This window comes from Scylla paramamosain, chromosome 13 (genome assembly GCF_035594125.1).
Source record: "Scylla paramamosain isolate STU-SP2022 chromosome 13, ASM3559412v1, whole genome shotgun sequence".
NCBI lineage: Eukaryota > Metazoa > Arthropoda > Malacostraca > Decapoda > Portunidae > Scylla > Scylla paramamosain.
In genome coordinates, this window is record NC_087163.1 from 3,573,763 (window position 1) to 3,598,077 (window position 24,315).

At 32.2% G+C, this 24,315-nt stretch overlaps 1 protein-coding gene across 1 annotated transcript in view; it reads left to right on the forward strand.

Moving 5' to 3' along the window:
- LOC135106350 (cell adhesion molecule Dscam1-like) overlaps positions 1-24,315 on the forward strand; it is a 190,899-nt gene that overhangs the window by 136,008 nt on the left and 30,576 nt on the right. Inside the window, exons 28-33 of the mRNA XM_064015271.1 lie at positions 990-1,166; positions 1,285-1,451; positions 10,860-11,045; positions 13,402-13,569; positions 17,879-18,025; positions 23,423-23,583. Of these exons, the coding sequence (XP_063871341.1) occupies positions 990-1,166; positions 1,285-1,451; positions 10,860-11,045; positions 13,402-13,569; positions 17,879-18,025; positions 23,423-23,583 (1,006 nt within the window). The remainder of the gene's footprint in view (positions 1-989; positions 1,167-1,284; positions 1,452-10,859; positions 11,046-13,401; positions 13,570-17,878; positions 18,026-23,422; positions 23,584-24,315) is intronic.

Consider the following 24,315-nt stretch of genomic DNA (forward strand, 5'->3'; position numbering starts at 1 on the left):
TAGCTTTATTGGTGAACCTTAAAGAACAGCAACGTGTAATGGAATCTAAGGTTTCATCAAGACCAAAGTTGGTGGAGCTGAAATTTGGATGAGAGTTGTGGGTGCTTGTGGGTGCATATGGACCTTGTAGTGAGAGGGATGAAGAGGAAAGGACAACTTCCTATATTGATGATGATGAGTTTTGTAGTTTCAGAGTGAATTTCTATAGGACATCCTCAGTGATACAAATCATGAGGTTACTCTAACAGTGTTTATATTGTGAAAACTCTTAGTAAATTGAAGATTCCATTGGAAAATTGTGATTATATTCACACAGCCCAGATATTGGCATCCAAACTTACATGAATGTTGTATTTTGACATGATTAGGACTAGAAAACAAAGCATTGTTTGTACTGCACAAGTTCACTTACACACAAGCTTTATGGATGATACAAAATAAATCTGTAGGGTACTGCTGTCATAGTTCCATTTAACTGCCATAGTTCCAAGATTAACTTGATGGCAAAAAAAGGATTGTGAGAGTAGGAAGTGACAAAGAGGGAAGAGGAGAGTGAGATCATGGAATTTCAAAGGTGTGTGCATGTGCCCTCATGTGCAGGCAAGAGAGAGAGATTCTTACTGCATCTGAAGGCAGGGTGAGAAGAGTAGGTGTAAGGGATTGTTTCCTCAGCCTACCTACTGCTCACTCTGTCAGATGTTTAACCCTGTAACCAGTGTTTCCTGTAAATTATTTAGTTATCATTGAATTACTTTACATGCTTTAATCTTTATTTTTCAACTTTACCACATGACAGGGAAGAAGTAATGTATGAGCACAATATTTTGGGACTTGTAATAGTCACTTACCCATTAACTATCAACAAGTGATGGTTGTTTTAGTCGTCTTTTTTTAGTAAGGCAAGTTTTTACTTTTTTGAACACTCCACAGATATGGCAAACAGCACCAATTTGTAAATTTTGTTTACTAATAAAGCATGTGTGTCTCAGGATTGGAACAGGTGAATCCTCAGAAGTCCTGAACACCCGCACAAAAGGCAAGAAGCCAGAGGTTCCTGAAGTGCACCGCTTTGTTGAAGTTTCTTCCTCATCCATCACTCTGCACCTGAATGCCTGGCAAGATGGTGGCTGCCCCATGAATTACTTTGTGGTTGAATACAAACCTAGGTAAGTGGGATTTTATGAGACTGAATCACCTTTGTTGAAAAATGCTGTAATTTGTGATTGTTATTCCTTTCATCTGTCTGAGTGAGTTTTTTTTTATATAAACTTATTTTCTTTTCAGGCACCAAACTGAATGGATAATGGCTAGCAATCAGGTAAAGCCAACTGGAAACTATGCTATCATGGAGCTGACCCCAGCCACTTGGTACAACCTACGCATCTCTGCCCACAACAATGCTGGCTCCTCTGTGGCCGAATATGAATGTGCAACTCTTACTGTGACTGGGGGTAAGTTGATAGTTGTTACTTGAAATATCTCTGCATTCCTTGGCCAGATTCATCAAGGAAAGAGCTGAGGTTTATTTAGATAAGAACAAAAAGAAGGAAGTCATCATGAATCACATTGATCTAGCTGGTACCTTATGTATCAGCATATTTGTAGCAGGGTCATAACAAAAGAATCATCAGTAATGTCATAGTGTGTTTACCACTCAAACACAAACACAAGCAGAATATAATGAGTTTGACTCAATCCTGTAAAAATACAAGTATGTACACACACACACACACACACACACACACACACACACACACACACACACATCCAGTAAAAACAGAATAGGTAAATACACACACACACTAAGCTGTGACTAAGGCCTCATCAACTTTTGTTTACTAGGAACACCACATCTATACAGAGTAACCCCTGTTATCTGGCATTCACAAGAAATTGCATGTTCCAGTTAAATTTTGTGGTCAAGTCAACTTTGATACACCAGTGCCATGGTTTGTCCTTTTTTTTTTTTTTTTTTTTTTTTTTTTTTTTTTTTTCCACTTACAAGTTTGATGAACAATACCATCAGAGAGCCATAGAGGTTGCATATCTCCCATTCATCAGATTTTTTAATATGGCAACAGCAGCAAAACTACTTTTCATTAGTTGGAGGCAGAGGTATGATTTTGCAGCCTTATTCAGGGCTCGATGTGAAATAGCCATTTTACTTGGTAGCGTCATTTCTGTGCTTTAATAGTAATAAAGCTACACCTGTTCTTAAGTTTCCCTGCAAACAATATAATGCTGCTCTGTTTCATTAACCCAACTTCATTTTTAATCTACAGTATGTGAGTAAGAGTTTTTGTTTTAGCTTTTCTTGCTGAGTCGTGTCTTTTTTTTTTTTTTTTTTTTTTTTTTTTTTTTTTATAGAAGACTTGTTGCACCACTTACAACTAATCTTTTGAATAATTAAATGTAATTCATCACTGAATAGCTGGCAGGTAACATAACTTTTCAAAATGGCTCCATTTTATGCAGCAAACAATCTTCAAAGCAAAGAATCACCTGACTTTAAATGGTCAGTCTGCTTTTTATGTTCTCTTATTTTCCAAATAAATGTTTGCTAGATTAACAATTACAATTGCCAATATCAAAATTAGGAAAATTAGATGAAGCAATGCCCTACACTGCATTGAATAATGACCTTCCTTTCTCTACACATGTGATCTCTACACACGTTTATGTTCTGCTGCTAGAGTTAACGTGACACTTTGCTGGCCTATTTTCTTCACTATTGATATTTTTCTAATGAGTATTAACAGGAGAACTAAGCTCAACGAAGGGAAATAGACATTGATGAACAGCACATAGAGAGCTCTATCAATTTTTATTTGCAAAGAAAATTAATTTGCCTGAACGATCTGCAAAATTAAATACCAAATAACTGGGGTCCCTCTCCAACATAAATATTCTGGTGAGCTGCTCTCTTGGTTTGATTTAGCTTTCAGAAGCAGTTACTATTGTCTACTTTTTTGTAGGATTTAGTGATTTTTCACAAAAATCAGTGTATAGGATAAAATTTTGCTCCTAAGACAAGTAATGGAAAGAAAGTTACCTCATCTGTTTTTTACCATATGTTGAGGTGTTGGAAGGTTAGCAATTTGCATGGTACTAATGTATGTGATAGACAGGAATCTTAAGTTATGTTTTTTATTACAGCATTATTATCATCACTATCTAATAAATTTTCATAATGCCCAGTTTTCTCTCATTTTTCTAATTTTGCTGAGTAATTTAGTAATTCCCAAATGCCAGGCAATATATGAGTATTTTTCATTTTTCCTTTTAAACATGTTTGTTTTCTAAATTCATGTGTTTACCAAAAGTATATTTTTAAGTGTAAGATATTGCATTTATGGATAATAATTTGCTGCATTACAGAAATTTAATATACATATATATTTAGCTCCAAAATTTAAGATTCAGTAACTTTAGTTACGTGAATTATCCTGACCAGAGTTGTTCATAGTGAAATTTTGGTAATTTAGGTTTGAATTTTCATGCTTCTTTTTATCCATGTTACACACTTGATAAGTCTGGCAATATTTCTAAGAGTGTCCCATCATGGTTAAGGTAAATTAGTATATGTTTTATACATATGTTGTATACATACTTTATTTTTTGCAAGTCTTTTATGTTCATAGCTTTAGCTATTGTCTTACTTTTGTGAGAAGATTCTGCATGGAATATAATAGCCTGGTGGTTAAAATATAAGTGAGTTAGAATGGGCTTAAGGTGAACACATCCAATGGAGGTTCAGCATAAACTGTAAGTATTACTGGATGTGTGATTGTGTGTGTGTGTGTTTGTGTGTGGATATTTACCTAGTTGTATTTATCTAGTTGTGACATACGGGAGAAGAGCTAAGTTCGTGGAGAGGAGCTAAGTGTGTGTGTGTGTTTGAATATTTATGTGCTTGTGTGTGGTGGATGGGGGTGTTTGCATTGACCTCCATACTTGGTATTTAATGCTGAGATCTTGGCAAGCAACATCCTGCTATATAATTCTTTAGTAACATATACTGATGAGATATAGTGTGAGAGTTATGGTCACTTAGTCATCTGTTACTTTGCAATATATACGTGACATATAGAGAAATTTTTAAATTATGAATGAAACTTAGCTTTGAGTAACATGCAAAAGAAAAATGTGGCAACTTTAGGAAGTTTCATATCCTGGATTAGAGTTCAGTAAAGTAGAGAAGGATGACATTGTGAAGAAAGTTCACTACATATCACCTGCTCATTGAAATAATTAATGAGTTACCACAACATTGGGAAGAAAAATCCTTTGCTTCATTAAGCATCTTAATAATGCACAACCCATAACACAGTACCACATTATCTAAAATGGCATTTGGTGAAATATGGTGAATAATTAGAATTTTATAACATTATCTTTAATGGTCATGCTGGAGATCCATGCTTAAGTTTGAGAATATCTAGTGATGTGACTGTCATTTAACCATTCACATGTCTTCTTTGCCTTAAAATCAAAATGCTGTTTCTAGATTTCACTTATTTTAGAATATTGTTCGCTGTAATTCTTGTATACATTGGTGTCATTAATTTACCTGTACAAGCCAGTCAGGTCATTGCATATTTTCAGTAATTCATTACTTACTTATTTATCCACAAATTAATTATTTACTTATTTGTTTACTTGCTATTTCTATTTTTTTATTTCATTTGGAATTATTTGTTGATCTACATCATCCTAAAGTAGCAAAGGGATGAGCAAGATACATCAAGTCACAAGACATTAGGAAATTTGATATCAGTTACTGATAAGCTGTATAGGAGTAAGAGTAAGAATTAAGGAGAAAGCCCCAGCTGATGTAGTTTTCTTTTTTACTTAATTTTTTAGTGGATGAATAGTTATTGACTTCTCTGTAAATACACATACACACACTTGGATGAAAAAAAAAAAAAAGATAAAAAGTGGTTGCTTCTAAATGACATCCCTGTAATCTGAACTCTGTAATGTTAATTTTGCCAGATAAAAGACTAAGTGATCAGTGAAGTACAGAATACTTTCGAACTCCATTATATCTAGTCATAAATCATTTGTGATTCATATTGACATCTTAACCTGTGTGCTTCTGCCTTTTAATTTATATTATAAGATGAATCAGTCTTGATTATCGGTATATGCTATTAACTTTTAAATAAAAAAATGCTTACTGATCTTTCCTAGCAAGTGTACACACACACACACACACACACTATATATATATATATATATATATATATATATATATATATATATATATATATATATATATATATATATATATATATATATATATATATATATATATATATATATATTATTAATTAATTTATTTATTTATTTAATGTTTGTTTATTTATTTATTTTATTGCAGGAAAGTGTGTAGTCAGGGATCTCAAAATTTCTAGTGATTTTTTGCAAAAATGTTTTAATTACCTTATTTCCAATAAAATTTCTTTTACTGAAGAAAACTTAGATTAGGTTTGGCTGGATTAGGTTACTGTAGATTCATTTTACCTAATCAACAATGTTAGATAAATTTGCAATGAATTTTTTGTTCCATAAAACTTGTAGGGCTCATAAGATTTGAGAGCTCATTTGTATATTTTTATATTATTTATTTTCAAGGATACATGGTTGATTAGGTAAAATTAATTTACAGTAACCAAAGCAGACTATACCTATTCTAACCTTTACTGCTTAAAAGAAATAATATCTAAAATATGATTATTTATTCCTTCATTAAATCACTGGGAATTTCATGAAATCTCTAATTATACACATTTCTTGTAATATATATATATATATATATATATATATATATATATATATATATATATATATATATATATATATATATATATATATATATATATATATATATATATATTTATATATATATAAAATGAGGAACACTAAGGGCAATTATGAATTAAAGGTAGCCAGCCAGGTGAAGACAGACCCCAAGGGATTTTATCAGGTATACAGGACAAAGAATAAGGATACTATAGGTCCATTAAAGGCAGCAGATGGGGAGCTGGTTATTTCTTGGGAGGAGATTAGTAAAATTCTGAATGAGTATTTTTTAACTGTCTTCATCCAGGAAAACATGCAGGATATGCCAAATAGTGAACAGATGTTTAGAGCAGATGAGAATGAGAAGCTGACAGATATTTCCATAACTAAGGAGATAGTGGAACAGGAGATAGATAGGCTAAAAAAGTTCAAGACACCAGGACCAGATGAAGTATATCCCAGAGTACTTAAGTAATGCAAAGAGATTATTAGTGAGCTATTAGTTTCTGTCTTTAGGAAATCACTTGAGTCAGATACCAGTAATGTTGAGACAGGCTAATGCAGTACCCATCTTTAAGAAAGGAGATAAAACTTTAGCTTCTAACTATAGACCTGTCAGTTTAACTTCAGTTGTAGGTAAAATATTGTAGTCAATAATAGCAAGGAACATTAGGGAACATTTAGACAAACATAACTTGATAAATCAGTTACAGCATGGCTTCACAAAGGGGAAGTCTTGCCTGACAAACTTGTTAAGTTTTTACAGTAAAGTGTACGAGGCAGTAGATAATGGTGATAGTTATGGTATCTTATATCTGGACTTTAGTAAAGCATTTGACAAGGTACTCCATCAAAGGCTCCTGAGAAAAGTTAGGGCACACAGGATAGATGGGAAGGTGTTAGGCTGGATAAGGTCATGGCTTAGTGACAGGCGACAAAGAGTTGTAATAAACGGCTCTAAATCCGAATTGGATCATGTAATTAGTGGTGTGCCACAAAGATCAGTATTAGGGCCATTGTTATTTATAATATATATCAATGACTTGGATAATGGAATTAGTAGTGATGTTAGTAAATCTGTGGATGACACAAAGATAGGTAGATTAATTAGGTCAGAACCGGATGCCATCACCTTGCAGGCAGATTTAGATAGGATGAATGAATGGATGGACAGATGGCAAATGCAATTTAATATCAGCAAATGCAAAGTACTTAGCATAGGTAGAGGAAACCCACACAGTAGGTACACATTAAACAACAAAACTCTGGTAGGTACAGGGTATGAGAAAAATTTAGGAGTTATAGTTAGTTCTGAACTCCATCTAGGAAAACAATGCATAGAGGCCAGAAACAGGGTAAATAGGGTACTAGGATTCATTTTTAGAAGTGTTAAAAGTAGAAGGCCATAAGTAATATTAAAGTTATACTTGGTGCTGGTCAGACCTCATCTAGACTACGCTCTGCAGTTCTGGTCCCCCCACATTACAGGAAAGATATAGGTCTATTAGAATCAGTACAGAGGAGAATGACTAAAAGAATACAGGGGATGAGGAGTATTCCTTACGAGGCGAGATTGAAGCTGTTAAATTTACATTTTTTAGAGAGACATAGGTTAAGAGGGGACCTGATAGAAGTCTAAGTGATATAAGGGTTATAACAAGGGGGATATAAGAAAAATTCTTAGGATCAACAACCAGGATAGAACAAGAAATAACAGGTTCAAGCTTGAAAAATTTAGGTTTAGGAAGGAGATAGGAAGAAATTGGTTCTCAAACAGAGTGGTAGATGAATGGAACGGACTCAGTAATCATGTTGTTAGTGCTAGAACATTAGAGAGCTTTAAGAGAAGATTAGACGGGTTTATGGATAGGGATAATAGATGGAAATAGGTTGGTATATTTCATACAAGGACTGCCATGTGTAAGCCTGGTCACTTCTTGCAGCTTCCCTTATTTCTTATGTTCTTATATTCTTATATATATATATATAGTAGAGGTGAACAAGGAAAAGATCCAGTTCTTTCTTTTTCTTTACTTTATTTCTTGCAACATTTCACCAAGAAATGATGTGAAGAAAAAGAACTCGGAATGTTTTCCCTGCTTCACCTCTACTGTATTCTCAGAACTTCATCATATATATGTGTGTGTATATATATATATATATATATATATATATATATATATATATATATATATATATATATATATATATATATATATATATATATATATATATATATATAGATATGGACACACACACACACACACACACACGCACTTGTGACACTTCATATGGGGAAAGAGTCATCCTTGATCATCATGTATTAGCATTCCTTTGAAAGGTATAGAGAGTGTAACATGAGTTTCTGTGGATATTGCTAGAGGTGAATCTACAAGTTTTTCTAAGTTGAAAATGTTCTTTGCACATGTAAATTTTGAGGCCATATTTAACCGAGGCATGAAATTAAAGTGTAGGTAGGTGACAGGCACAGTGACCAAGCTGGGCAGATATACATGGCAGTACATATAGATGTGGATATGCATTGATGAAATTGTGAATTATTCAGTCATGATTTCTACAAGTTTTGGAGCATTACAGTATCCCATAACAAGATGAGTAATATTAAAGGACAGGTGATGTACCAATAATCATTAAACAAGGATAGTATGGCTGTAACTAATGACAGTTAAATAATAGGCTACACAGCAGCACATCTATCCAGGTGGGGAAGAGGAAGGAACAAGGCCAAGAGCAAATCATCTGATTTCCATTAAAGACATTCCTACTGAGACAGTGACAGCAAATATGTTTAGATTGTATTGCATAATTTTGAGAGAAAAAATTGCCAGCAATGCCATACACAGTAATGTGGAGTGTGTGGACATGACATTTCTCTGTCATAGTTACCCACCTGACCTCACCATTGTTATGTTGCCCAGCCACAAATTTCATGCTGCAGCTAAACAAAGTCCCAAAATGCATAAAATGCATAGAATATTCTTAACTTAGAATAACCTGTGTTTCCAACTCTGCAAAAACTTGCATTACACCCAGTACCTTCATGTTGCCAATATATTTGATGAGACCTGAACATTGAAAACGTAGTAATTATCAAATTCAGCGGAAATAGATCATTTTAACAAGTTGACAAGTTCATGAATTTCCATGGGTAATTTTAGTAGTTTTAGTACAGAGTTTTGTTTTGGGGACAGATATTTGATAAGTTTATTAACAATTATTATGGATTCAGCTTCTTATGGTTTTTGTGTGCTAATCAGCAAAAACATTGTGCCATTTTCAGTTCAAGAAGGTACAGGTCAGTCATGATTCCAAAGGTACATCAGTATATAAAAATATGAAAAGTTTATTTATGAAAGGCATTATTTTCGTTTGCTTCCTGTTTTCCAGTGAAGTATAGCCATTCATTCTATTATTACTGTAATTTTTTTTTCTTTTTTTTTTTTTTACTGCCTGGAGCTGTTTTGACCTGGACTGGTGGCAGAATGTTTTCCCTTGAGCATTAGTACCTGTAAGGCAGCCAACCAATTTGACATCTAAGGAGCCTTGCCCACTTCCTAGTAATAATCACCCACATTTTTTTGTTCTTTGTTATCAAATCTGGCTAAGTATAAATATTGGCTCAATCTCATCTTCACTTCAACTTTTCCAGAAAACAGTCTCATCAACCATTAGAGCACAACAATAAATGTGGGCATCTTAACAGTTGCCTTGATTGTAACAGTCACGAGTTGTCTTGTGTACTCCACTTGCTGAAAGGCCTTCCATTCACATTGTTTAATGAAACTTATAATAAATGAACATTTAATGGCAGTTTTTAATTTACAGTTTTGCACAATTCATTACATATCTTAAAGTGACATACTAAAGTCTGTGCTTGTATTTATAACTTGCCAAGCATTATAATAGTGTTAACAGCACTACAGCATCTTCTGTTGTAAATATCTATTTTGAATATTGAACTAATACATATTCAACATTGTACAGTGCTAGACATTATACATGATGTTTAGTCATTAATACACCATTAAGAATTCTTTTTTTTCCTTGGCATACAACTTCATGGACTATATCAGACATTTACTTCTATGTGGAATAAAGCAAAAAAGAAAGAAAAAAGATATATATATATATATATATATATATATATATATATATATATATATATATATATATATATATATATATATATATATATTATATCAACCAAAAGTTTTAATAGCTTATTATAACAGTTTGCGTTGTTTGGCAAGACCCTTCTAGCCAGTGGATGCTAAAGAGAACATGATGGGCCTTAGAAGCTTGTCTGTGGCTGGGGTGGTGGCGGGCTGCTGAGCATGCGGTGTTGCAGGTACTATTGCACCGATTCGTGAAGTGCCTGCCTACGGGGCTGGAGAACTCCCGTTCTACCTCAACTTAAACCTCATCGTCCCTGTGGTCTCAGCTGTAGTCGTCATCGTTCTGGCCATCGTTATCATCTGCTATCTCAGAGGTCGCAATGCTCCCATCAAAGGTATGATAGGGGATGGAGGTGCACGTCTGGTGAGTCATGATCCCTCCTTCAGCTTCACAGTAATAATTTGTTCAGTTTTGGCTTCTACATATACTTTTTACTGATCTGTTAAAGACAAAATTTTAACAAAAAGGCAATGAGATGTTCAGCTGATGATAAGGACTGGGATCCATGAATGTCACCACTGAAAGGCAGATTGGCACCTCCTGCTTGCATGAATTCATACATGGTTCTCTCTCTGTCTCTCTCTTCCTCTTTGACACTGTTCAGTTCTCTGCTTCCCTGTCCCTTCATCAATCCAAACAAGTTTTCAGCTGAGTTACAGGTAAGGTTTCAGGAAGTGGAGCTCACAAAGAGTGCTTACCAATGAAATGCTAGCACTCATGTACTGCGTTGACTGCCAAGAGATTTTGGCACAGAAGGTTGTACAGATCCTTCCATGTCAAGTTCTAATTTGCCTTTGTCAAGATCAGTGGAAACTGAGTAAACAGGCAAAGGCATTATGTCATTGTGTTGTTTACAGCCACGCTGCCACCATCTGTCCCGGACAGTCACGTTTCCTGGCTGCCTGATTGGTGGCCCAAGTGGCTGGATCTCAATGTCCTGGTGCCTGTTATTGCCACCATCGTCGTCATCATTGTGGGCATTGTTGTCGTCTGTGTGGCCGTGACGCGGCGCAAGAATGGCATTGAAAACTTGAGACTGCGAGGTGAGACGAAGGCCATCATGCAAGTGCATCTCCAAGGCCCTTGTCCCCAAATCCCACTGCCCAGGATCCTGCTACCTCCTCCATGAACACTGTCATAATACTTCAGTTTCTCAAAACAAACTTGACACAACTTTTTACTAAAAAGGCCTTTTTTTTTTTTTAGCAGGGTTTTATACAGTTCTGGTGCCAAAAAAGTAGTTAATACAATTTGTATGCATAATGGATTGCATTTGTACATAATGTTCCTGTTTTGTAAACAAGGAGAGAGTGTGTAGAACTATCTTTAAATCAGTTCAAACCTTGCACTGTTGATTGTGGTTATAATTATTTCATGAAGGTAAGAAACAGATTATTGAATGAAATCCACCAGCAGTAGAATCAATTAAAATCACTATATCTGTCCTCTTTAGATTTATTATGAACATAGTTATTTTCATATGATATTCTTATCAACATATGTAATCCTTCATCATCAGCTTACTGTAGAAAAGATGGAATGGATGTTTTCAATCTTAATTTATGGTAAACATTTGCACATAGACATAAATATGAATTCAAATAATATATACATTTTGTTGTTAGCAATAAATGGTATGTAAAATCAATTTAAAAAAAAGAACTCTCTCCTTGTAATATATTTGCATTATGTATTTGATGCAAGACTTTCTACTTTTAATCATAATCATGTTTAAGAATAAGTATACTCTTAGCTTTTTCTTCTTGCATGCTGAGACCCTTTATTTATTTTTGCTTAGATAATTGTGTGTGTGTGTGTGTGTGTGTGTGTGTGTAACATATATATATATATATATATATATATATATATATATATATATATATATATATATATATATATATATATATATATATATATATATATATATATATATATGGAAAATAGTTTCAGTTTTTAACATTACAGATTTTGAACAACATTCAGGAATTAATTAAGTTTGAGAACTGAGGTTCCACCGTATATATATATATATATATATATATATATATATATATATATATATATATATATATATATATATATATATTCACACACACACACACACACACACACACAATGAAACCTCAGTTCTCAAACTTAATTCATTCCTGAATGCTGTTCAAAATCCGAAATGTTTGAAAACCGAAACTATTTTCCCTATAGGAATCAAAGTAAAATTAATTAATCCATTCCTGGACATCACTCTCCACTGCCTTAGCAGCTTATGACAGATGCTTCCACAGCCTAGATGGCTGCTTCACAACACCTTCGGCTCACAAATTATTTATTCAGAAAGGATGTAATTAATGAACTTAGTGACACAGAACTCATCAGAAGATACTGTTTAAACTGATCTAGTGAGGGAAGCCTTATAGAGGGACACAGAGTGGAACAACCCATTTACCACCAAAATGAAGGTGATCATAACACTTAGACATCTTGCTGCTGGGAAAAGCTACTGGAAAAATGCAGTTGTGCAGTAATGATGATGCTGGGGGTCATCGAGAGAGCCACAGGCTGCTCAGGATTACTCCTGAGGGCCAAAAAACTGTTTGTTTACATCAAGGTTTTTCAATAGGATCACATTTTTCATATTTCAAAGATTGAATTACTGTCTTACACATGTCTCTCCACCAAATATATAAAAACGAAGTAGATGTTTATAGAAACTATAAATTAGTAATAAACAGCAGCTTTTGCTATATCTTCAAGTATTTGAAATCAAGTAACTTTGTTCTAGAACTGAATTATGGTATCACAACCAAAGCAATAATGAGTTCAAAATTTTGTTTCAAAACCGAATTGTTTGAAAAGGGAGGCATTTGGTAACTGAGGTTCCACTGTATGTACTTTATGTACACATGTACATGGGTGATGGCCAGGCTGTTCATTCAGTAGGTGGGTTAAAAATTTATTGCTACTGTATTATCCCTTCCCAGTGATTAAAAGGAATGGAGTAAAACAACTGAGATTCCCTCATTTATATTTATATTCCTATGTGAAGACCTGACATTTGACCTTGGTTAAGCCCCTGCGAAGGTGTGCATATATATATATATATATATATATATATATATATATATATATATATATATATATATATATATATATATATATATGCACATACATACACACAAGTTTTGTTGATACTTCTTTGAATAGTATTTCATATTTCTTTATATAGTCTTTATTTTAATTCAATATTAAACATGCATTATTATTCTTGTTTCTGAGAAAATAATTCATAAACAATTTGTGTAACTGAAGTACTTTTATAAATTTATCCAAGTGAGAAAAAAATTTAGCTACTGTATAAAAATAATTTATATCCGTATGTTAATTGATATTACTGATTAACAGAGGAAGTGTACCAGCAGTACCAGTACAATGCTAGCATGCCTCCACCATCTACCATGGACAAGCGCCACCCAGGATTCAGAGAGGAACTTGGCTACATCCCCCCACCCAACCGCAAGCTGCCTCCTGTTCCCAACTCCCAGTACAACACCTGTGACCGCATCAAGCGAGGTAGGACATTCAGAGTTACTTTCTGTTTATTTTATTTTTATTCATTTATTTATTTATTTTTATTTTTTTCGGATTTTTTCTTTCAGAGGACTGGAGAGTTTGATAACCAGTAAAAGTGTGCTAAGAGTATATTATGAATACTTCTTGCTCTATGAATAGTTTTATCTTATTGTATTCTAACTCTAGCTCCCGATGTCTCAAGTGCTGTACAAGCATCTGGGTGTGATTTTCATTATCAGAACACTGCAACAAGTTCTTGCATTTTGTAATGCATATTTTGAAGACATGATGTAAGTAGTATTCATCTAAATATTTTTCTTTCTTTTTCTTTTTAATTGTTCTGGTTTCATTTGAAAATTAATCTCTCTCTCTCTCTCTCTCTCTCTCTCTCTCTCTCTCTCTCTCTCTCTCTCTCTCTCTCTCTCTCTCTCTCTCTCTCTCTCTCTCTCTCTCTCTCTCTCAGCTCACTGATATTTTTTTTTCTTTTCTCATATCATGTATGGTAAATACTTTAATATTTTTACAGTAGATGAGAATTTTTTTTACACAAATTCTATTAGTGTCACTCATTATATATGTTCTAATTCTCCCTTAAGACATATTACTTGTAGATGATTAGCCACATAACAGGATATGATGAAACTCCAGTAGGTGAAGTGTAAGTTCAAGTTTTTATAAGGCAAGTAGTCACAGTACAAACCACTCGTAATGTCACTGTGAACCTTTTGAGAGTGCATGATGACATAATTATACTTCTCTATCTTACATTATCCTCAATTAAACATTTATGAAAATACTTTGGTGTACCATGAATCAGGCCAAAGTAATTTCATGTTGAGGTTTGTTAAGAGGAACACTGGGTATGCTGTGAAGTGTGAAGCTATGTTTGAATGTTAAGAGGAATCCTTTCTGTCGGGAGAATACGTCACATACTCCTTGTACTGTACTTTTAGACATACTTATTTCCTCCATTACTTTTCTTGACCATATTTGCTGCCAATATGGTATTATGCCAGTATATGTTCATTGCTTGTATTAGATAAATTACAGTATTAATTTTTGCCACTGAGGTATGATTTTGTTGAGGCCATCTTTTCCTATGTATATTTTACAGTATTATTTGAGTTCTGGTCCTAGCTAAGCCCAGCCATATTTTGCATATACTGTAACCTCATTATCTTTGCTTTCCCTATACTGCTTCTTTTCATTATCATGCTTTAAGCCAATAATGGTACTTAATATACTTTTTATGAATGTTGCATAATATTTACTGTTTTACAGTGCATGTTGTGTGAACCATGCTTTGATTATGTAAATTTGCATACAATCCAAAACAGTTTCTCTTAAAAATTCCAAAGTAATAAAATTTCACTATATTAAACTGATTAGAACAAGTCTTAAACATGAAATCCATTAATGGTGTCAGTGAAACATGTATGCCATACTATATGAGGAACAATGCTGATGATTTCCTTTTAACAATTATAATGAATTTTTTTCACTGCTTTTCACTGAAGCAGAACTTCAGAGGACAAAGTATCTTGAACAGTACAGTAAGTTACGATTTAACTCAGCAGTTCCTAAGTCTTCTTGAGGATTATCAAAGGCAATTTATTATCAAGTCTCCACAATCAACTGCTTGGATTCAGGGTGCTGTACTTTTAGTAGCCAATTGACTGCCTTCTGAACAACATCCATCCCATATAGTTTTGCTTTTGTCATTTCTTAGTAGGTTGCAGTTGGTTGGTTGCTACATTTGTATACATAATACAAGTAAGATAACTCTGCATATATGTGTATTTCATGTTTTGCTTTCAGTTATTCAAAACAGTGTAAATGTATAGTGATCTCTCATATCTAGAGTACTACTGGTATCATCTGGCATGAAAGCTGAAATTGCTCTTTCATTATCAGTCCACATAGATCATTGCCATCCTTGATTACTATAACTTTTTTTTTTTTTTTTTTTTTTTTCAGTTTATTCATCTTTTATCGGTATGAAAAAATGACCAGGTGAAATGTTTTTTTGGTGATCTATATTTAGAAATCCTCTTCTGATAGATTAATTCCATATAAAGCATTTAGAAATATGTTTTGTGATGCAGTACTGTATTCTTACTAAAGCTGTGTATTAGTATGAATACTATATTCATGTACAATTTGAATTTATTCCTTATTGGGTTATAGGCAATATAAAAAATTTTAAGTCATAAATTGAAAGAGGAGTATGCTCAAGCAATTAGTAACTGCTACTAGCCATTTTTCTGGCCACACACAGAGCAGCTTGTCATTTATAACTTGTGAGGATACATCTCTCATTATCATTACACTGCCCTGTTGTGACATTTTGTTTACTGTTGCATTATGTATGGTGATGCTGTGACTAACTCTTAGCTCACAGCTCATAACTGAGAGGTTCCAGGATCAAATCCCAATCCTGTAATTGGATTATATTAATAACATAACATGCATACATGCATAACATACATATCATGCATTTCGCTTCAGCAAAAGAGAGGACTGATTTCCAGTGTCCTTAATAGTTATCAAGGTATTCATTTATTCCCAAACATCATGAAAAGTTTCAAGAGGATAAATTGAAAAATTAACTTCCATGATGCACCTCTGTTAACTTTATTTAATCTTATATATATATATATATATATATATATATATATATATATATATATATATATATATATATATATATATATATATATATATATATATATATATATATATATATATATATATATATATATATATATATATATATATATATATATATATATATATATATATATATATATATATATATATATATATATATATATATATATATATATATATATATATATATATATATATATATATATATATATATATATATATATATATATATATATATATATATATATATATATATATATATATATATATATATATATATATATATATATATATATATATATATATATATATATATATATATATATATATATATATATATATATATATATATATATATATATATTTTTTTTTTTTTTTTTTTTTTTTTTTTTTTTCAGGCTGATCCCTATAATACAAGTTAATTCATTCCTTGACATTCAGTTGCAGTGAATTGTTATATAACAAAAAATAGATAATGAGAAAAAAGGGTTATGTTTGATGATCTCAAAGGTAGTTTTTTCAAGCAAAACTATACAATAACAAGTGTAACCAAGGTATCAGTATTACAGAATATGTTTCTGTAGTCTAGCATTAACATGAATATACATGCTGTAACCAACCAGTTGCATAAAACACAGTACTGTATCCCTGGATTTTAAATACAGTGAGCATGTATTTGCATATATTTTCAAACAAATTCCCAATGTGAGCAGACATTTACTTCAGGAGGAAGGAGAGCTTAGTTTCTCTCAAGTGCTCTTAAACTCATCTCTACGTGTTTGAATCACTGCACACTGCCATGCAGCCCCAATGCAGTGGAGTGGTGCAGCAAGATGTGGATTTTAAACTTGCTCTGCCCATTATACTCTCTCGTGCCCTTGTATCACCAGATTTTGTTTAGTTGTATAAGCTTTTTTTCTTCATAGTTTACTGAACTTGTATCACTGATTTCTCATGTAAGGAATGCTTGTTTATTGGGACTTTTTTTTTTTTTTTTTTTTTTTCATACTGATGATTTGTTGCCATCATGCTATCTTCAGCCATTCAGGCTATATATTATGTGTTTTCTATGTTAGTTTTCACAAAATTTTATAGATTTATTTATTCCTCAACTAATTCGTAATAATTGTTCATAATAGTAAAGGAATACTTAAATTAATTTTTCAGTAATAGTTAATAAATAAGAAATATCAGGTACAGAATTTTTTAAGTTATCGCATCTTTGAGGAAATACATGCATGTATGCAGCTTTAAATCATGAATTTTTCACATCACTTATCATTCATTATATCTTTTCTTTTCTGCGGTGCACTCTCATGCTTTCATGTATCTTTCATTCATTTTTCTTTCTTTTGCTTTCCCCTGCTTCTGTGGTAATATCTTACTTTTTGAGCTGGGACCAGCTCATTTTTTTTTCACATGCTTTATTACAGCTTTAACTACAAAATAAGCTTTTGTGAAAATTTCATTGATATGATGTAATCATTTAATATTACTTGGATTATTGCTTGAATTTAAAAAAATATTTTTCACAAGAGCTTAAGGTAGTGTTTAGCTGGAACAGTCTCAGAGACCGCTTGATGTAGTCTGTGTTGCGCTTCTTGTGTGTTGAGTGGGCGGCTGTTGGTTGTCTCTCTAGGTGGGGGGTCGGGTCGCAGGGAACATGCCACCTGGGACCCAAGACGACCTATGTACGAGGAACTCTCCCTCCATCCTCCCCCTGGGCGGCGTATTCCTCCTGGAGGACCTCTACCACCACATAGCTCTCAGGACACCTTAAGATCAGGTGAGGTTGATGAATATCACATGGAATCGAGAACGGAGGAGAAACAACTAAGATATTTTGTGCATTGGCTCTGCTGTTGTCTCAGAATTGCAGTAAGTAGTCAATCCAGATAACTACATACAATAAACATATTCCCTTATCATTTTTAATTAATTATGACTATTCTTGAAAAGAAACTATATTCACATGCACCAAAGCTGGATGTAACCCTTATAATACAAATAGTTGAATTTAGTTAATATAGTCATCAGACAGAGATATATGAAATTAAATGAACTGAGTTATCACATTACTGGTTTTTCTGTTCAGATTTGTAGCCAATATTACTTGTAAAAGAGTCACCAGCATGCGCAGTGCAGATGATACTAATGCTCTTTAGTAATCAAGCATAAGATAAAAGCAACATATGTCAAAGAAATCTTGAGCATTAACGAAAGGTAACAAATGCATAGGTGGCCTTTACTTGTGACCTCAATATTTGTAATTGAACTATGTTATAGGTACTATATTTCAGTAATTTCCCTGGAAAATTTTGCAATCCTCTTGACTAGTAAAAGTAAATTAAGTAGTAGACAATCATTCATACAACCCTGAGAAGCATGGAAGAGAGAAATTTTTATGCTAGAAACCAGTAATGTGGAATCAAAGCTAATGATGCATTTTTTTATTTTATCACTTGAATTTGTTAGCAACCACTACAGTTATGTTGAATCTACTAGTGGTTATACACATATTATGCACTTGCTTACTGATGACAATTCCATGTTACTTTCTTACAACAGACAGGAAATATTATAACATGTATCCTAAAACCCTTCTCATCAGGCACAATTTTTTAAATAGTATAATTTGAAAATACTATATATATTTTTCATTAGTTATGTTTACAAAGTGTAATCCTTATGGAAAAATTTTGTCCTCTCCATTTTATGATTTTTAAGGTATCTGCACTTGAATTAATCTCTCCCAGCATCAGACAAAAACACATAAAACTGCCTTAATAATAAACCGTTTTATTATTATTATTATTATTATTATTATTATTATTATTATTATTACATGAATTATCTGGAGCATAGCATAGAAAAGTGACTATGCAGCTATGTAAAATGTAGTTATAAGAACCTCCTGGAGACCAGAACATCTTCCGTTCTCCATCCATGACCTGCCCACACACACACACTTAGTATGGTAGACTGTGGTGCACCCATGCATGTTGCTATATGGTGTGTTCTGCTTGGCATGATCAGTATGACTCTGCTCATCCTAACATAAAGGTAAGTAAATGTTGGCTGTGTAAGTACACTTACAGTGTCATATCAGATGTAAAGCTACCCATAGAGATGTAATGTTAGAAATGGAACATAAATTGTTATTTAGAATACATTAAATGTCATATAAATGACTATGTATATATTATATGTTAACTACATTATATATGGTAGTTTAATAGAGTAATTTGTAAAGTGCTGCCAGCCTTGCTGTATATTAATGGTATTAACTGTAAATATATTTTGTATTTTAAAGTGTGTGCATACTAATGCCTTTCAGTCCTTCAGCTGTGCTAGCTTCCTCAGTCTTGCATTGAATGTGGCTTTATGGTTGAAAAATATATAAAATTATAGCTAGGCTATTTTATTTGTGTTAACTCAATTTATTAACTTTAGACGTTATTGTATAACCACAAAAGTTTAAAGAACTATCTGTTGGATAATTTAATCAAATGAGATGGTTTTAGTACCCTTGTATTGCTGTTATTTATATTATCCCTTTACTAACTTTTGGTAAATTTATTTAATCAAAATATTTAAATCCTTGGCCCAATCATGAACAGTTTTTTTTACAATCAGGTGCTACATTTTATTGACTGTAAACTATTCAGTCTTGACATCTTTGGGAACTTCCATTCCTGTCCATCCACACATCTCACACTGCTTCAGCAAATGATTGGGTGACAGGAATGATCCCATACATATGATTCCATCCAAACATGTTTCTTTTTTAATTAATTTCTCTCATCCTTCTTAATTATATCTCCTTCTTGTAATTGTTTACATATCTCTTAAGTTTAAAGAAGTTCATTTCTTCTCAATACATCATTAGAGTGACTCATATGTTTTTTGAGGAAATCATATAATCTCATCTTTCTTTATACAGTAGGATTCAACCATTTCATAATGCACACCCTTTGCTTTCTCTCACTTTCTCTCATATATATATATGTATATATATATATATATATATATATATATATATATATATATATATATATATATATATATATATATATATATATATATATATATATATATATTTCCTTTTGGCTATATATTTGTTGGTTATAGTTGTCATTAATTTCTAGGAAATGTTTAAGCTTTAGGTATATCCTGAGGGTTGCTACTTTTTTTGTTATAGATCGATTAATTGGAAAACATTCAGTAAAGATTGTTATTATATACCTCACTTCCAAGACACATTGATTTTTATTTTTAATGTTTGATTTTGGTAACATGCTCTTCCTTGGAGTTATGTGTATGGCATAGTTATCCTTTATTAAGTAATAATAAGAAGGCTGAAGAAAGTTTTGGCATACTGAAGAGTACAGTTGTCAGCACTTTTTTAGTCATGATCAAGGGAATTGCTTATGTTGTCTCCTCCTTATGCATCTTAGAGTATTCCTAACTTTTGATCATTATTAATGAATGACTAGTGCTGAAAATGACATTTAGTTATTCAGTGACAGTAAGAATGGTACTGTATATCAAGAATATGCTTGGTCATGGTGTTCCAAAAGAATGTGAACAACTTTGTCCAGTAATATAGATGGAGCCACAAAATGAATTATTAAATTATTTAATCTGTTTTATAATACAAAGTGATTTTTTGGCATGTTCATGTTTTGTGATGAATTATACTGAAAGGAGATAGTAAATTTTTTGCATGTCTCTATAACAAAATAATTGGGGCATTTGGAATTGCTGAAAAAAAAATGACATTCTCCAGCTGACTTCATTTTACACAAAAACTTGGTATGCTGTAAAAATTTTAAAAATTACCTCGTGTGTGTGTTATCAGACCAACTAATAGGACATTAGGAACCTTTTTTAGCCACTGTCAGCAAGGAGAGATCAAAGAAAAATATATAATATATATATATATATATATATATATATATATATATATATATATATATATATATATATATATATATATATATATATATATATATATATATATATATATATATATATGTATAGCTCAGTAATATGCACATTATCTCAGATTTGGGATGTATCATCACCTTGGGATGAATGCTATTTTTCCTTTCTATGTAAGTTTAGTTTATTAATTTAAGTTGTGCATTTAAAATGCAACTTCTTAAATCCTGACACATATGAAAGAAACAACCATGTCTTGCTGTAGAATCTTAGCAGGACACTGGTGAAGATTGTATGTTGACATGTCTCCCAGATTCCCAACATGTTCTCTAAGTTGCCACTTGTCTATTTATATCATATCTCCCAATATCTCTTAGTTGCTGTTTTCTTCTTTGGAAATACAGTCCATCCTTTCACACTTTGGTTCTTCTTTCTTAATATGTTTGTGCAATCAGCCACAGCATATGCATAGACCAGGGTTTTACCACAGCACTCAAATCAACCAGGGGTGGTTTTTTCTTGTGGTTTGGAGAAGCTAGTGTGTTTAATTTCAGCCAGTTCCTTCATCTTGGCATTGTTTTAGCCATCAAAATATCCCTGCAGGACAAGTAATACTTGATGAATTTTTTTTAGAATTTGCAAAATAAAACATTACTCTCTGTAGAAATTAGCAAAAAAATGTTTCACGCTAAATATGTAGCAATATGTGAAAACACTGAGAGCTTAGTTTTGAGTATTTAGCTTATAATAATTATTCTGTAGAGTGTACATCACTGAATCACATGGGTACTGTTAGCATATAGGTACAGTATCTCAAGATGTATCATGGACCTCAGAATGTGCATATCCAAAGAACTGTAAGAGCCTATTAAAACAACCAGTGACCACCAGCAACTCGGCTCATTGCAAACGCCCCAATTGGTTGAACTGTATGAGAGTATGATACCATAATTCTTTAGAAGTGTTCTAAAACTATGGACATGCACATACATTCAGTGGATGATATAATTAGGTAACAGTTATTCAAATATGTAATGTGATTGTAACACATAATCCTTTAAATATGATAATGGCTTGAAATCATAATTCATAGATTAAGATAATTGCATATATTACTTCGTTATTTCTACATTTTACATCTGATGTTTTGTAAAAGTTTGTCAGAATTATTCACTAATCAGTATATTGTCTCATATCCTCAGGCACCTCAAAGCCCCTTAGAATTCTGATATCAATTCTTTGTACTGTTCTGCTGGTGTTAATGTTATGTATTGCTTCTGTGAATTACTTGATATATAGCCTTCTTCTGCTAACTTATAATTATCCAGCAAAAAACAAGAAAAGCGTTGTTGAGTATACTGTTTGTGATAATTCATAAAAAATGTATTTGTTATTCACAATGCTTCAGTATAGGAAGTTGTTCATATCTCTTTTGGAAAACTGTGCAAAAATTATTTTACTGGTTTTGATGATAGATGTATACAGAGGTGCAAAACCAAGCACAAGAAAAGGAATTCTACCAATATAGATGTTCCTGTGAAATGTATTTACAGGTCAAACAAACTCATTCTGCTCTTTATCCTCGCACTCCATTTGGCCTTTTGTGTATAAAAAATACTGTACAAACTTTAGGCAAGAACCTCAGTCCTAGTCTCCTGAAATGAACAAGTCATCAAGCACATTGTAAATTGATGAACAACCAAGATTGTGGAAAGGAGAATATCAGAGGGAAGAGATTCACAACATTCCTAATTTTCCTTTTTGTAGCATGAGTATTTTATTTCACATAGTTGATTTCTTTAGTAATATATATTCATGATTCACAGACCTCTGTATAACTTTATATATATATATATATATATATATATATATATATATATATATATATATATATATATATATATATATATATATATATATATATATATATATATATATATATATATATATATATATATATATATATATATATATATATATAATAACCTTGTCTTTGAATTGGCAGCAGTCTTTGTTTTAATTGTTTTCACTTATTTGTTTTGTTTTATTTTATTTTATTTTATTTATTTATTTATTTATTTATTTATTTATTTATTTATCTATTTATTTATTTTATTTATTTATTTTATTTTTTTTATTTTTTTTCTCTCTCTCGCTAAGAAAGAAGATAGTAAATAAACTTTATTGTCCTTTGAATAATTTTCAATCTATATTGATTACTTGATGTTTACACACTCAGGTGGTGATGATGAGATCTGTCCCTATGCAACCTTCCATCTTTTGGGTTTCCGTGAGGAAATGGATCCACAACAGGCTGGTAACAACTTCCAGACATTCCCCTACCAGAATGGCCATGGCTCTCAACAGAACTTTGTGAATTCCCCTGCTTCCCGAAGCATGGTGAGTGAGCTCAGTCCTGCTAGATATGCAGATTGTGCTTGGATCCTGGTTGTGCAGTCTAATCATAAGAAGTTCAGTGAGATTAGCTTATTTTAGCCTCTTTTGTGTAGGTTTAGTAAACTAATAGGAAAATGTGTTTTGCTGTCTTCTGACAGTTCACTAATAAAAGTTATTTGTTGTCAGTATGGCTTAACAAGAGAGGCTAACATTTCCACTTTTCTTGTCTACATTGCACATATTTAATAACTTGCATGCCTGTATTTTCATGGTGTGGTTTGGACTTACTGCAAGCTTAGCAGAATTTTACAAATAACAATTAACAGATCAGGCATTGCAGATGTGCAGGCTAATTTGGGAATGAATTCTTGTTTTGCAATTTTATGAATATGATTTATATGAATTGTTTATTTGTTTAATACATTCCATTATCATTATATATTGAAATATTTCATAGACAAGACAAAACTGATGCATGTACCATAAGAGTAATGTGCACAATAAAATGACAATGGGAACTGTAAAAGACATGAGCATATTGATGGATGCAGTGGTATTTAAAAACCATATCTCATTACACCTCTTATTTAGATTTTATCTATATAACAGTGAAAGGAGCAACATAAATCCCATTTAGTAAAAAGTATAGGATGTGTATTACTGATAACAGTCTCCCATACTATAGTTCCTGGTTTGAATAGACCAAAGACGAAAAAATGGAAGTCATAATTTTAT